This window comes from Vombatus ursinus, unplaced genomic scaffold (assembly GCF_900497805.2).
Source record: "Vombatus ursinus unplaced genomic scaffold, bare-nosed wombat genome assembly UNPS02014870.1, whole genome shotgun sequence".
Classification (NCBI taxonomy): Eukaryota; Metazoa; Chordata; class Mammalia; order Diprotodontia; family Vombatidae; genus Vombatus; species Vombatus ursinus.
In genome coordinates this window covers 9,205,528-9,222,530 of record NW_020954648.1, presented here as the reverse complement: position 1 = coordinate 9,222,530, position 17,003 = coordinate 9,205,528, and the positions used below count along the sequence as shown (strand labels likewise).

At 37.3% G+C, this 17,003-nt stretch overlaps 1 protein-coding gene across 1 annotated transcript in view; it reads left to right on the top strand.

The window, feature by feature from the left end:
• The window catches only part of LOC114028086 (zinc finger CCCH-type antiviral protein 1-like), a 112,358-nt gene that overhangs the window by 73,150 nt on the left and 22,205 nt on the right, over positions 1-17,003 (top strand). Inside the window, exons 12-13 of the mRNA XM_027842287.1 lie at positions 13,373-13,503; positions 14,112-14,248. Of these exons, the coding sequence (XP_027698088.1) occupies positions 13,373-13,503; positions 14,112-14,248 (268 nt within the window). The remainder of the gene's footprint in view (positions 1-13,372; positions 13,504-14,111; positions 14,249-17,003) is intronic.

The window sequence follows — 17,003 nt, the reverse complement described above, 5'->3', positions numbered from 1 at the left end:
TATATATATGTCTGTGCTTCATTGCAACCTTCTTGGGGAAGAGGGGGAGGAAGGGGGGGAAAAAGAACCAAGTAAAAACTGCACAGCAGAGAATAAAAGAAAACTTACAAAGAAGCAAAGAAAAGACAGACAGCTCTGAACACAATGTGTGGTATTTATCATATAGGCTTTCTTGAAATGGAAATTTATCGCTGTATATTTTGAATCCTCTCTTACATTCTGCTGTACACATAGCAATGCTTTTTTTTTCCTTATTTTGTATTTTAGTATCTAAGTTTATAATATATTTCTTTTTCTTATTATTCTTTTTCTTATTAAATATTATGTTTTAGTATTTAAGTTTAAAATAAATTAATGGAAAAAAGGGGCAGCTAGGTGGCACAGTGAATAGAGCACTAACCCTGGAATTAGGAGGATCTGAGTTCAAATGCGGCCTCAGACATTTGACACTAGCTGTGTTACCCTGGGCAAGTCACTTAACCCCAATTGCTTCACAAAAAATTTTTTTAAATAAAAATACAAAAAGGAGATAAGAAAAATTACCTGTAGACTCCTCAACCCACACCTGGGATCCACAGGACTCCCAGAATCCTACTCTGTAGGGGCCTTGAGATAGACAAGCCAGGATAGGTGAAAAGCAGAGTGCCAAGCAGTGTTAGGTTGGGTCCACCACCACCACTAGGAGCCCTGAGACCAGTGGTGAGAGGAAAACCCTAGGCAAAGAGCAGCCCAAGGTGTCTTCATAATTTGTCACTGCTGGAGCTCCAGTTGGGGTCTGGCAGTACACCAGTGGTCTTGAGTCCAGTGGTAGGTAAAAGGCCTTCAGCAGAAACCAAAGCCTGGGGAGGGAGCCCATTGCATAGAACTAGCCTATCTGTGAGGCCAGCAGTTAAGAGGAAAGGACCCCAAGGTAGAGCTAGAACTCTGTGGCAAGAGGCAGCCCCAGAGTCCCTTAAAAGCTACCATAGCCAGGACCGGGCAATCTCTGCCCATACCTTTCGTTTGTAGACATTGATCCTCCAACCTAGGTAGTAAGGTTGATGAGATGAGCAAACTAAGGAAAATTCCAAATACCAAGAGAAAATACTTTAGTTTGAGAGATGCCCCTTGGAGTAATTCCACAGGAGAATAGCAATCCCACAATACAGGGAAAGCTGCAGACAAAAAAAAAAATTTCCTGGCCACAATTACAAGAATACCTAGAAGAAACAACAGTCACAAAATGGAATAACCAAGGAAAAAAGAATGATAAAAAGATTGATATCTTAGAAGAAACAGTAGAGATTGTCACCCAAGAACAGTATCTTCTTAAAATTGGCATGGGCTAACTGGTAAACAGTGACAATTCATAGGAATGTCTTAGCTCAAATCTAGAACTTCCAAGTCAAAGAAAAAAAAAATACAACAGTCAAAAAGAAAGAGTTCAAGTACTACGGGGCCACAGTAAAGATTACATAAGACTTGGGTAACTGCCCCAATTCAGGAGGAGACAACTTGGAATACAATATTCCAATGACTAAAATGTAGAGGCTTACAACCAAGAATAACCTATCTGGCAAAACTAAACTAAGTAAACTTTGGGGGGCAGATATGGACCTTTAATGAAACAGAGGATTTTAAAGCATTTTTAATAAAAAGGCCAGAGCTGAGTAGATATTTTGAAATGAGAATGGAGTTGCCAAGACAAACAGAAAAGTACACTTATTTTGTTAAATTGGAAAGGAATATATGGAGGTGAGTTGTTTATAAATGACAGGGATAAGAAACAAATGTCTTCTCATAACCCTAATGTCTTTAAGATTTATAGATAGAGAAAGGTGAAAATGACAGAAGGCCTATGGGTAGCTTTGTTTTGTTTTGATGGTCTTAGGAAAAACAAAAATTGGAACAGGGGACTATATTGGCAAGAAAAGACAGAAGGGGAAGGAAAGCACAATAATGTAACAGATGTGTATAAAATGAAAGTATATATGATTAATTGAGTGGTGGAGGGAGTGAATATCCCATTAATCTCACTTTCACGTGAACTGGATAAAGAAAGATTGATACATTAAACTCCAAAGGGTTCTAGGAGGAGATAGGGACAAAGAGAGAAGGAAGGATAATTAAGAGAATGGTGATAAGCAAAAGATTTGAATTTTGGAGAGAGGAATGTGAAGGGGGATTAAAAAGGAAGAGAGTTAAAAATCAAAAACTAGAAGAGTTGCAACAGAGATGAAAACAGGCTTTTTCATTTATATCACAAGTATCCAACTCAGTCTCTTTTACTACTTTATTTGTAAAGAGGGAGATGAGGACAAAGAGAAGAAAAACTGCAAGAAGACAGAATGGAGGGAAATACACATTTAACATTCATAACCCTGAGTGTGAATGGAATGAACTCACCCAGTAAAGTAGAAGAGTGTAGCAGGATGGATTAGAAATTGGACACTAATCATATGTTGCTTACAAAAAATACACTTGAAACACAAAGAGTCACTCACATATAAGGACTGAAACAAAATCTACTATGCTCCAGCTGAACTAAAAAACAGGGGTAGAAATCATGATTTCAGATAAGACTATGGTAAATATAGATATGATGAAAAGAGTCAAATTACATTGGCATAAAGGCACCAGAGGTGGTGAGTTAATGTCAAGAATATATGTGCATTAACTTACAAGAATATAGAATATATTAATAACAACAAAAGAGAAATAGACTTTAAATAACCCAACATTAGAAAAAGAAATAAAATAAGCCATAATTGAATTCCCCAATTAAAAACTCCAGGATCAAATCACTGAGAATTTATTAAACACCTTCTATGTGCCAGGCATTATACTAAATACTGATATTACAAAAGAAAAGGCAAAAATCAGACCCTGTTCTCAAAGTGCTCACATATGAATGGGGGATGTGAACAAGGAAATGTGCACAAACAGGATGTGTACAGGGTAGGTTGGTTAAGGTACTATGATAAAGATAGACTGAGAAAAAGTTCTTAGAGAATTTTTATTTATAATTATTTATAATATATAATTATTTGTAATATAATTATTTATAATATATAATTATTTGTAATATAATTATTTATAATATTTATTTTTTTATTTTATCAGACTTTATCTGAGACTAAAAGGAAGGCAGGGGCCAGAGATGAGACAGGAAAGAGTTCCAAGCATGTGGAACAGCCAGTGAAAATGTTATGAGTTGAGAGACAGAGTGTCATGTTCAAGAAAGCAAGGAGGCCACTGTCACTGGGGAAGGGAAGGTAATAAGCATTTATATAGCACCTACTATGTGCCAGACACTGTGCTAAGCATTTTACAGATATCTCATTTGATCCATACAACAACCTTGTAAGGTAGGTGCTTTTATGATCCCTGTTTTTACAGTTGAGGAAACTGAGGCAGATTGTGACTTACCCAGAGTCACACAGCTAGTAAGTGTCTGTGGCCAGATTTGAACTTAGATCTTTCTCACTCCAGGTCCAGTACTCTATCCACTCCATCACCTAGCTGTGTAGGGTCCCTGGATCACACAGTACACAGAGGGGAGTAAGATGGAAGAATGAGGCTAGATTGTGAAGGGCTTTGAAAGACAAATAGAAGATTTTATATTTGATCTTGAAGGCAATAGGGAGCCGTTGGAATTTTCTTTAAAAAGATCAATTTGACATTGGAGGATGGATTTGAGTGGCTTGAGGTAGGGAGACCAACCAGCATGCCATTGCAATAGTCCAGGCAAGAGTTGAAGAGGACCTTCTACTAGGATATATGAGAAAGATTACAAATGTAGAAATGACTGGCATTGGCAGATGATTGTTGGAGGTTGGGGGAGTGGTGAGAGAGAGTGGCGAGCTGAGATTGAATCCTAGGTTGTGACCCTAGGTGACTGGGAGGATGGTGGTATCCTCAACAGTAATAAGAAAGGAAGAGGGGAAGGTTCAAGGGGAAAGATACTAAGTTTAGTTTTTGATATGTTGAGTTTAAGATGTCTACAACGTATCCACTCTGAGATGTACATTAGGCAGTTGGTGATGCAAGATTGGAGGTCAGGAGAGAGGTTGGGGTTGGACACATAGATTTCAGAATCATCTGCAGAGGCATTAGTTGAATCCAAGGGGACTAATGAGTTCAGTGAAATAGGAAAGAGAGAGAAGAATAGAATACCCAGGACAGAGTTGGCCATAATCTGAATGAAGGGTAGTACGATTAGGGAGAAAATGTCACAAAAGCCTAGAGAGGAGATTATCAAGGAGAAATGAGTGATTGAGAGTGTCAAAAGTTGAAGAGTGGTCAAGAAGGATGAGGACTGAGAAAAAGGTCATTATATTTGATGATTAAAAGATAACTTTAGAGAGAGGACTCTCAGTTGAAAATGTATTAAGAAGAGTGGAAGGGAAGGAATCAGAAGTGTTGACTGTAGACAGCCTTTTCAGTTTAGTCACAAAAATGAGGAGAGATATAGGAAGATAGTTCGCTGGGAGGGGCTGAATAAGTAAGGTAGGTTTCTCTGTGGTTTTTTTTTTTTTAATTGGAGAGATACAGGCACGTTTGTAGGCAGTAAAGAAGCAGCCAGTAGACAGGGAAAGATTGAAAATTACTGAGAGTGGTGATGGTAGATTAGTCTTCTGGAGAAGACAGGATAGAATAGGATCACTTGTGCATGTAGAAAGGTTCACTTTGGCAATGAGAAGAGGTACCTCTTCATGTGAGATGAGATAAAAGTGGTGGAGATGGTAGTGAAAGGCTTCTGAGTGATGTGAAATGAGGAGAAGGGAAAAAGAGAGCTCTTGGTGAATGGTCTGACTCTTTTTTTTCAGTGAAATATGAGGCAAGATTCTCACTTAAGATAGGGCATGGGTAGTAGAGAAAGGGATACATGGGAAGACTTGAGGAAAAGAGAGTGTCTTGGAGGTTAGTGGACAACCACTACTAGAATCTTGATATTAGGTGATAAATATGAATGAACCTCAGAAGAGTTTTACCGAGTGATGGTGGTAGAGGGGGATCCTTAAAGTGGCAATGAGGAGGAAGGAATATTCCAACTCTCCACTCCAATCAGTGAGTCAGGAGTATGAGCAAAAGGGAGAACAATGCCAGAAAGGGTGGTCAGGGAAGCTGTGTCATCAGGAGGGAACCAGGTCTCATTGAGTATAAGAAAATAGAGTAAGAAAGGAAAAGATTAAAATGAAAGCTAGTTTGTTACCTATGGCACAGCCATTCCAGAGGGCACTGTGAAAAGTTTGGTGGCTTTAGAGAGGGACATTGGTAGGATTGGGTTAAAGGAAATAGGAACTTGGGAACAGTCACTGGGGAACCAAGAATGGCATTTGGGCAATGTCATCTTCTGCATGGGAGTTGAGAATTATTGGTAGAGGATTGACATGATAGGAATATTTTGACCATTGAGGAATTAGTTTAGGTAGGTTATCATTGACCACAGGGGTTCATTTTAGAGGTGCTGGACAACTTTGTGTAGCTGGAAAGTGGGTGGTGGGTGGCGCAAAGCAGCTGCTGTGGAGTTGTAGGTGAACCAAGAGAATGCCTGGAGCATGGTGGAATGGCTGCTTAGGGAGACTAGGAACCTTTTTTGTGCAGGTGCAGATGAGGCAATCTTTGTGGAATTGTAGGTAGCTAGAGAGAATGCCTGGAACAAACATTTAAGGAATAATGAATTACAAAACTACATATTTTTGTTTATAACAATAAGAAAAGAAGTTCTCTTCCAGTCTTTTTCTATTATACAAAAATGGTCTTGATACCAATCTAGGAAGAGATAAAACAGAGAAAGAAAACTACAGACCAGTATTAATTATGGACATTATTGTCTTAGCTAACAAGGTGATTAACACAACATAATTAGAAAAATTATGCTGTATGATCATGTTGAGTTGATACAAGGAATGCAGAGTTTGTTCAATATGATGAAAACTATAAATATAATAATTCATGTTACTATAGATAATGACAATCACATATTAGTAGATACTTAAAAGCCTTTTGACAAAATCCAACACACATTTCTATTAAGAACTCTAGAAATGAACCTTTCATTAATATAGTAAATTATATTTATCCGAATTCAAAAGCGTACATCATATATAATGGATAAAAGTTAGAGATTTTCCCAGTAAGATGAGGAATAAAGCAAGGATGTCCATTATCACCACTACTACTTAATATAAAATTAAAAATACTAGTTCTAGCAATAAAACAAGTAAGAGAAAGCAAGAGAATAAGAAAAGAAGAAACAAAATTACTGCTTTTTACAGATATAATAATTCACTTAGAAAACCCTAGAGAGTCAAACAAAAATTAATTGAATTTATTTATAAGTTTAGCAGTTCCCGGATATAAAAACAAAGCCACATAATTTATAAGTTTAGCAGTTCCCATTTATAAAATAAAGCCACATAATCATTATCATTCCTATATGTAATTAACAAAACTCATACGGGAGAGCTAGAAAGGGAAATTACATTAAAAATAACTGTTGTTTGATCATCCAATTATATCCAACTCTTTGTGACCCCACTGACCATACTGTCCATGGGGTTTTCTTGGCAAAGATACTGGAGTGGTTTACCATTTCCTTTTCTAGTGTGTCCCCATTTTACAGATGAAGAACTGAGATAAATAAGGGTTAAGTGACTTGGCCAGAGCCACACAGCTAGTAAGCATCTGAGCCTAGGTTTGAACTGAGATCTTCCTGACTCCAGACATGGTGCTCTATCTATTGAGCCACCTAGCTGCTCCCTCAGGAATTAAAACATTTGGAGTATTTCTACCAAGATATACTGAAGAACTATGTGAATCTGGCTATGTAATCCTAGCAAAATTAGACCTAAATAATTGGAGGAACATTAATTGCTCATGGATAGATAGATCAAGCCAAGATAATTAAAATGACAATACTACCTAAATTAATGTCCTTATTTAGTGTTCTACTAACCAAACAACCAAAGGAACGTTTCATAGAGGTAAAAGAAAAAAATAACAATTCATGTGGAAGAACAAAAGGACAATAATTTAAAGGGTGGTGATGAAAAACAGTGGGAAGGAGAAGTACCAGATCTCAAACTGTACTGCAAGGCAGTAATCATTAAAATTATTTTGTAGTGGTTAAATAAAAAGAGGCTGATCAGTGGTACAGATTAGATCTACAATATACAGAAGCAAATAAACAGTAGCATAGCATTGACTAAATGTCGCAGTTACTAAGGGAATGACTCACTATTCAACAAACACTGGGAAAACTAGACAGCAGTATGACAGAAATGAATTTTAAATAAACACATCCTGCCATATACCAAGATAAACTATAAATGGTTGCATGACTTAGATGTAAAATGTTGTTTTACAAACAAGAGCAAGGAAGAAATTACTTTTCAGATCTGTAGATAGAGGAAGAATTCATGATTAAACAAGTAATAGCATAATACCAGGTAAACTAGATAATTTTGATTATATAAAATTAAAGTTTTTGCACAAACATCTAATGTTAAAATGAAAAGAGAAATGGAAAATGTTTGTAGTAAATTTTTCTGATAAAGATTTCATATTTAAGATATGTAAAGAACTGATTCAAATTTATAAGACTAAGAACCATTCTCCAATAGATAATTGCTTTAAAGATATTAACAGCACATTTTCAAAGGAAGAAATCAAAGCTATCAATAACCTGAAAAAAATTCTCTAAGTCACTAAAAATTAGAGAAATGAAAATTAAAACAACATTTAGGTTCCATTTCACTTTCATCAGACTGGCAAAGATGACGGAAGAGGAAAATATTGGAAATATTAGAAAAACTATGGAAAAACAAGTAATCTATTGCACAGTTGGTAGAGCTGTGAATTGGACCAGCCATTTTGGAAAGCAATTTGGACCTAATGCCTAGAAGTTATTAAACTGTGGAAACCCTTTGAGCCAGCCATACCACTCACTATCTGACAAAAATTTCTGGGAAAACTGGAAAATAGTTTGGCAGAAACTAAGTATAAACCAACATCTCATATGGTCAAAATGGGTACATGATTGAGATGTAAAAGGTGATATGAAAAATTAGGGGAGTTTGGAATAGTTTGCCTATCAGCTGTATGGATAAAGGAATAATTTATGACCAAACAAGAGATGGAGGGGATTACGGGAAGTAAAATAGAAAATTTTGATTACATGAAATTAAAAAGCTTTTACACAAACAAAACTAATGCAGCCAGAATTACAAAGAAAACAAGAAACTGGGAAGGTTTTTACAGCAAATTTCTCTGATAAAAGGCCCATTTCTCAAATATATAGAGAATTGAATCAGATTAATAAGACTATGAATCTTTTCCCAGTTAATAAATGATCAGAGGATATGAACTGGCAGTTTTCAGAAGAAATCAAAGCTAAAATCATATGAAAAATGCTCTAAATCAATCTTGATTAGAAAAAGCAAATTAAAATAATTCTGAGGTACCACTTCACATCTATCGTATTGATTAATGTGACAGAAAAGGAAAATGACAAGTATTGAAGGGGATGTGGAAAAATTGGGACACTAATGCACTTTTGGTAGAGTTGTGAACTGATCCAACTATTCTGGAAAGCAATTTGGAACTATGCCCAAGGGATATAGAACTATGCATACCCTTTGACCTTGCAATACCACTACTAGGTGTGTATCCTAAAGAGATTTTTAAAAAATAATAAAAAGGAAAAGGACCTGTATGTACAAAAATATTTATAGCAGCTCTTATTGTGGTGACAAAGAATTGGAAATTGAGGGGATGCCCATCAATTGGGGCATGGCTAAACAAATTGTGGTATATGGTTGTGATGAAATATTATTGAGCTATAAGAATGATGAGCAAGATGGTTTCAGAAAAACCTGGGAAGTCTTACGTGAACTGTTGCAAAGTGAAGTTAACAGAACCAGGAGAACATTGTACAAAGTAACAGCAATATTATACAAAGATCAACTGTGAATGACTTAGCTATTCTCAGCAATACAATGATCAAAGACAATTCCAAAGGACCTATGTTGAAAAATGCTATCCACCTCCAGAGAAAGAACTGATGGAATCTGAATGCAGATCAAAGCATACTTTTTTATTTTCTTTATTTTTCTTGGAGTTTGGTCTGTTATCTTTCACAGAATGACTTGCATGAAAATATGTTTTGCATGACTGCACATGTATAATTTATATCAAATTGCTTGCCTTCTCGGTGAGGGGGGAGGAAGAGAAGGGAGAGAATTTGGAACTCAGAATTTTTTTAAAAAGTTAAAAATTATTTTTATATGCAATTGAAAAAAGTTTTAAAAAAAGAAATGATGAGCAGGATATTTTTAGAAAAACCTGGGAAGACTTATATGAACTCATGCAGAGTGAAGTGAGCAGAACCAGAACATTATACACAATAACCCCAAGATTGTATGATGGTCAGTGACTATTCTGATCAATACAGTGATCCAAGATAATTCCAAAGGACCTATGGTGAAAAATGCTATCTACCTCCAGAGAAAGAACTGATGGGGTCTAAATACAGATTGAAGCATAATTTTTTCACTTTCTTTATTTTTCTTATTTTTTGTTTTGTTTACAACATGGCTAACATGGAAATGTGTTTTGCATGATTTCACATGTATAATTGATTTCACATTTTTTGCCTTCAAAATGGGTAGGGGAGGCTTGGGAGGAAGGGAGAATATTTAGAACTCAATTTTTTTAAATAGAAATATATATTTTAAAGAGAGAGTAGAGAGGGAAAAGAGGCTGGGAACAGAATCTTAGTGAGTCACATTTAGAGGGCAGGAGGAGGATGAAGATCGAAGGAGACAAGAGAAGGAGCAGTTAGGAAAGAGAAAGTTTTTTTTTTTTTTTTCCATCAGATTGGAGATAACCCTTCCCCTTTCTTCCCTGCTTCCTTGACCATCCACAATTCCCCACAACTTCTACTGCCTTAGGATTGTCAACCAGACCAAACCGGCCTCTGACCTGTGGACGGCCAGAGTGGAACAGAGAAAGCTAAAGACAGGAGATTCAGGAATCAAAGGGCAATTTAATTTCAAAGTGAGGAAAACAGCTTATGAGCAAAGTCCATCTTCCTAAGAAGTAGGGTTCACCTGGTTTATGGCAGGGCTAGGGTTTTTAAGTGTGTTTTCAACCACAAATGGCTGGATCACAACACAAGCATTCTTGAGTCTTGAGTAAACAGTCTCCAAGTTCACGGCTGGACCACAACGCAGGCATTCTTGGGACTTGTGTGAACAGTCTCTGATTTGAGCCTTGTGATTGTTCAGTGGGGCACAGAACCAGGGTAAGTGTGTCCGGGAACAGGGAGTGTTAGCGTGTCAGAGGATCTGATTGATCAGTTTGGCTGCAACCTTACCTTCCAAATCAGGGTCCCCTAGAAAGTAGGAAAGTTCCAACAAATCTGAATAGTTAATATAATCATTACACATATCATATCGATTAATGTGAAAATTATAGATCTCATTAATCTCATTACAACAGGGTGAAGCTGGCTTATTATTGAAACTACTTCCCTGGCCTCAGAATCTAGAGAGGGCATGGTAATGGCCTGGTTTATCTCCTTAATTGTAAAGTCCTCCTATCTACCTTTCACTGTATACCTCATCACAGAACATACCATTGTATATATATCTGTATGTCTATAGATATATACGTATGTGTGTATATGTACATGTATTTATATATGTATATGTATTCACATTAAACCAGCATTATAATAAAAGGATAAATAATGTAGGACCTACAAAAAGTTACTGGCTACTATAGAGGTGATAGGAATTGAACATGTCCTGTTAAGGTCCTAAAGCCTTCTCTGTTGTCTTGTACGTATATAGGAGCACAGATCTGCCCTCTGGTAAATAATAGCTAACATTTATATAGTGCTTACTTTATGCCAAGCAGTGTGCTAATGTTAAATGCTTTATAATGATTATCTCATTTGGACCTCACAACAACCATGGGAGGTAAGTGTTATTATTATCCCCATTTTACAGATGTGGAAACAGAGAAACAGAGGTTAAGTGACTTGCCCAGGGTTTCATAGCTAGTAAGTGTCTGAGGCCAGATTTGAACTCAAATCTTCCTGACTCCAGGCTGGGTGGTCTATCTGCTGCATCACCTAGCTACCTAATATATATTTTGAAATATATATTCATAGACAGCCTTCATACTAGCACACAGGCTCCAGTCATACAGAATTGCTGAGACTGGGACCAGGACAGATCACACTGGAAAGCTGAGTACATTTCAGCTTGGAATTGTTGGTTGAGGTCATTCACTAATGTCCTAGTTTAGGGTCTAGAAATTAGGGCGTTTTCACATTTTGGTCATCAGGAGTGAGCCAAGAGCCTGGAAGCCAGGGAGACAGTCTGGTCAGAATGGAACTCAAAAGCCAAGGCAACACTGTGCTAAGTGCTGGGAATACAAATGCAAAAATGACAGTCCTTGTTTTCAAAGAATTTATAATCTAATGAGGGAATAGAACTCACAAAAGCTAAATGAGACAGGGAGGAGAGTTACTCTCTCGAGGGGGCATGATAGACAAATCCAGAGGAGGGCAGCCAGGTGGGAAATGAAGCAGAGGCTGGCCTTAGTCCCCTCCTTAAAAGACAGTTCTAGAAGGAGCTCTTGGCCCTCCATTGGGAGGGAGGGGTGTCGGGGTAGAAAATACTGATGAGGTGGGAGGAAACATGCTTGAAGAGGAATCTAGCTCCTGGTGGGATAGGTAGAAGGTGAATGCAGTTAAGGAATGAGAAGCCACTGGAATTTTTGAGCAACAATGTGCCATGATCAGATCTGTACATTAGGTCTATCAATTTGACAGCTGTGTGGAGAGGGGAGAGACTAGGATTGAGACCAGTTGAAAGGTTATTACAGTAGTATAGGCAAGAGATGATGAGGGCCTATTTTAGAGTAGTGGGTTCAATGAGTGGAGAAAAGGGCACAGCTGCAAGATATATTGTGGAGCAAAATAGACAAGACTTGATTGGATATGAGTGATGAGGGAGTTGTGATGACTCCAAGGTGGGGAATCTGGCTGACTAATAGAATGATATCAGCAAAAATAAGGATGTTAGGAAGAAGGGAGGGGTGGGGATGGGGTGGGGAAGTGGGATTTATCAATTTTAAACAAATGCAGAAAAGCAAAAGGTAACTTTTATAGACCACTTACTAGTTGAGTGTGTGACTCTGGGCAAGTCATTTAACCCCGTTTGCCTCAGTCTCCTAGTCTAAATGAGCTGAAGAAAGAAATGCCAAACCACTCCAGTATCTTTGCCAAGAAAACCACTAATATGGTCACAAGGAGTCAGACAGGACTGAACAATAACAATGTTAAAGAAAAAATATTTCAACCTGCTGGAAGAAATAAAGAAATCACTTGCCAAGAAATGTTAGTACAGATCACAGTAGACTTTTCAGGGAAGACAGTGGACGTTTAGAAAAACTGGAATACAACAAGTAAGGGCCATGAATCCACAATTATTACCCACAAAAATTCAGTATCCTTTTTTTTTTAAGTGACAAACATTTAAGAAGAAGTCAGGAATTGGAAAAGATTATAGTGATATATATTTTCTTCATAAGCATGTTCCCTTTCAACTACAATCAAGTCTCCTAGACAAATAGACAATTCACATTGCATAAATCAAAATAAACCTATAGCAAGCAAAATGTAAGAACTCTGAGTATTGTATTGGCTGGATCATTACATTTTTCAGAAGAGTATTTTGAGGTAGCAGAGAGGAAAATCAAAAAGAGGAGAGACAAGGGAAGAAAGTAATTCCAAATTAAAATTACTGTTAATGGACAAAGAGGAAGCCTGAGATAAGGATGCAACATAGTTATTAATATTAAAAAGAACTTTATTTGCATTGTTTTTAAATTGTTTTGGTTAATAGCAAAAAGAAGAGGAAGTATGTTTTCTTCCAATTAGAATTATGAAAGATGAGCCTAACACTTGAAACACTAAATGCAAACTGATTAAATTCTCCAATAAAACAAAAGAGGATCACAGGAATACAGGTTCTAATAATACACTGTTAACAGGAATCAAATTTAATCCAGAAATATTTAAACAGATTCAAAATGAAACTTTCTAAAACTTACCATGCTCTACCAAAATCGTAACCAAAAGTGGTACTAATGATATTAGATAAAAATGAATTGAAACCAGAAAACAGTAAAAGAGGTGAACATTTTTATTTTGTGATATTTATTTTATTTGCCTTTATTTTAGTCATTTTTCTTCCCTCTTACATGACTGAGGAGAAAATACAAGAATCCTGGGTACCTTTAACTTATCATTGTACTGTTTTGGCAGTATGCTTTTTTACATGCTATTTATTTATTTTTCATTTTCTTATTTTAGTTGTTCGAGGTCAGAAGTACATCCTTTGAATATAGTAATATCATATCCCACTTTAAAACTACCATGAAAAAATTTGACATTCAAAGGATAATGAGGAATCAGAACCCATCGCTCTGGAACGATTTTCAGCGGTTTGTAGCCATGTGAAATGCTTGTGCTAATAATAGCTAGTATTTATATAGTGCTTACAGTGTGTGAGGAACTGTGCTAAGCACTTTACAATTTTTATCTCATTTGATCCTCACAGCAACTCTGGAAGATAGGTGCTGTTATTATCCCCATTTTACAGGTGAGGAAATTGGCAAACAGAGGTTAAATAACTTGCAGGGTTAAGCAGCCAGTAAGTGTTTGAGGCTGTATTTGAAATCAGGTCCTTCTGACTCCAGACCTGGCACTCCCAGCACAATGGCGCCCACTAGCCGCCTAGCTAGCTATACCCCCAAACCAATTCAAGTACTGTAAGACCTGTTCTTTTGAGGTATACTCTTACTTAGTTAGCCACACTAATCATCCAGAAATTTGTGTCTCTTGCAGTTTTTTTCCCACTGTGCAGATGTCATTTTATATAAGTTTCTGTCCCTTTTGGGGGGCTCTAACCTGAGTCTGCTGTTGGATTGACTAAAGAGAGGCTGAAAGTTGATAGAATAAAGTATTATTAATGTTAGAATTTGGTTGGGATCTTATTAGCAACGGAACAGAGTCTTGTTCTGTACATTAAAGCTGACATTTCTCGCGTCAGGAAGAAGAGGAGAATGTTGAACGGGGGAAATGAAAAGATGTTATTTCATGCAGCAGACCCAACCAACATGCATATAATATGCAATTTAAATTTTGACTGGAGCTTTCAGTCACTTCATGAAGCAAAATATGGAAAAGGTTTGTATTATATTTGTAAGTTATGGTAGTAAAAATAATAGCTGATATTTGTATAGCACATAAATTTTTACAAAGTGTTTTATGTACACATTCTTATTTTATCCTCACAACAATCCTGGGAGGTAAGTACCATTATTATTCCTATATTACAGATGAGAAAATTGAGGCAGAGGTTAAGTGATTTGACCAGACTCCCACAGGCAGTGAGCGTCTGAAGCTGGATATGAACTTGGAACTTCTTGACTCCAGACTCAGCACTCTATGCGTTGCTCAACCTAGCTACCTATCATCACCTACCCTTCAGTTTATAACCTTTGAATTGCTTGGGGCAGTGAGGGTTAAAATGACTTGATCAGGGTTACTCAGTCAGTATGTTTCAGAGGCATCACCCGAAAACACATCTTTCTCACTCTGAGGTCAGCTCTGTCTACTATACCACACTGCTTCTCTAAATAGAAGTTATATTCATATAAACACATGATTATCTTTGATAATTTTTCCTCTTATTAGTATTAACTTTTGTTGTTTGGTCATGTCTGACTCTTTGTGACCCTACTTGGGGTTTTCTTGGCGAAGATACTGGCATTTCCTTCTCCAGCTCAGTTTATAGATGAGGAAACAGGGTTCAGTGCCTTGCCCAGGGACACAGAGCTAGTAAGTGTCTGAGGCCAGATTTGAACTCATGAAGATAGTCCTCCTCACTCTAGGCCCTGCACTCTGTCCACTGTACTATCTAGCTAGAGTTTGATAATTGCTGTTTGAAACCCACACTTTGCTCATTTCTTCTGTTTCAGAAATGGAGGGTCATCACCACCTGTGCACCTCGATAAACATGTCAAATTTCAGTTTGTATTTTTAGAGATGTGAGACCTTAGGTCTCCCCTAAGGCACTGAGGACAAATTATTAACAGACATGAAATCCCATAATCAATGGAACATGGCATTGTTTGATTGTTCTATGAATTTATACACACCTTGATTCATAACTAAAAAGTTTTTGTGTGATGGTTAGTCTATGACAAAGCAAGGAAGTTGCTATTCCACAATTCCATCATTTCACTAAGTACCCCCAGAAAGTTCCTGCCTAGGCAAACTTTCGCCATTTAATCAACAAATCAGCAATGTTCCTTACTATAACCTTGCTATTGCTAGAGAAATCAAGAAGCACAGTGATCATTGCTGACTTATTTTCCATGATGCTTAGAATATATCCTAGAAGATATCTGAGACTCTGGAGTTTTGATGGATGTTCATGGTGTACTCCATGAAAGCGTACCCTTAATTAGAGTTTTCTTTTTTTTTAAATTTTTGTTTATTTTTATTTTTTATTAATTTATTTATTTTTAGTTTTCAACATTCACTACCGCAAGATTTTGAGTTCTAAATTTTCTCCCCATCTCGGCCCTTCCCCCACCCCAAGATGGCATGCATTCTGAATACCCCTTCCCCTAATCTACCCTGCCTTCTGTCTCCCACCCCCCTTCTCTTATACCCTTCCCCTTCTTTTTTCCTAAGGGCAGGATAGATTTCTATACCCCATTGCCTGTACATTTTATTTCCCAGTTGCATGTGAAAACAATTTTTTAACATTTGTTTTTAAAATTTTGGATTCCAAATTTTCTCCCTTCTTCCTTCCCCACCCACCTTCACTGAGAAGGCAAGCAATACAAGTTATACATGTGTAGTCATGCAAAACACCTCCATAGTAGTTATGTTGTGAAAAACCAACCACATTTCCCTTTATCCTATCCCACCCCCCATTTATTCCACTCTCTTCCCTGACCCCATCCCTCCTCAGAAGTGTCTGCTTCTGATCGCCCCCTCCCCCAATCTCCTCTATCATCCCCCTGCTCTCTTATCCCTTTCCCCCTTACCCTCCTGCAGAGTAAGACAGACCTCTGTACCCAACTGAATGTGTATGGTATTCCCCCCTCAAGCCAAATCTGATGAGAGCAAGATTCACTTATTCCCTCTCACCTTCTCCTGTTTCCCCTCCACTATAAAAGCCCTTTCCTGTGTGAGATAATTTACCCCATTCTCTCTCTCCCTCTTTCCCTCTCCCAGCACAATCCTCTGTCACTCCTTAATTTTATCCTCCAAATATCACCTCTTCATCCTCAACCCACCCCATGCCCTCTATCCATCTATCTATCTATCTACATACATATAATTTTTTCCCTCCAACTACCCTAATACTGACAAAGGTCTCAGAAGTTACAAATGTCATCTTTCCATGCAGAAATGTAAACAGTTCAACCTTAATAAGTCCCTTATGATTTCTCTTTCCTGTTTACCTCTTCATGCTTCTCTTGAGTCTTGTATTTGAAAGTCAAATTTTCTATTCAGCTCTGGTCTTTTCATCAAAGAATGCTTGAAAGTCCTCTATTTCACTGAATGTCCATTTTTTTTTTTACCCCTGAAGGATCATACTTAATGTTGCTGGTTAGGTGTAGAGTTTTCTTTGATAGCTCCTCCCATTTCCATAGACATCATCACCTCTCCTAGCTCTGACACACGCTAGCCAGAAAGCTCTGAATCTCTCGGTGCTCCAGATAACTCTGAAACTAAGTTATATTAGTCCTCCTTCATAGCTGAATAACTCTTAGGAAGGACACAATGATGGCTGGTTATAAATGTTGAGAAGAGCTTTTTGAGGTATTTAGAAAACAGTAAATCAGTCTTTTAGGTCAGGTAGATAGTACTTCTGTTTGAAACCACTCCAGAAACTTCTCTACAACAAACACAGTCTCTGTTA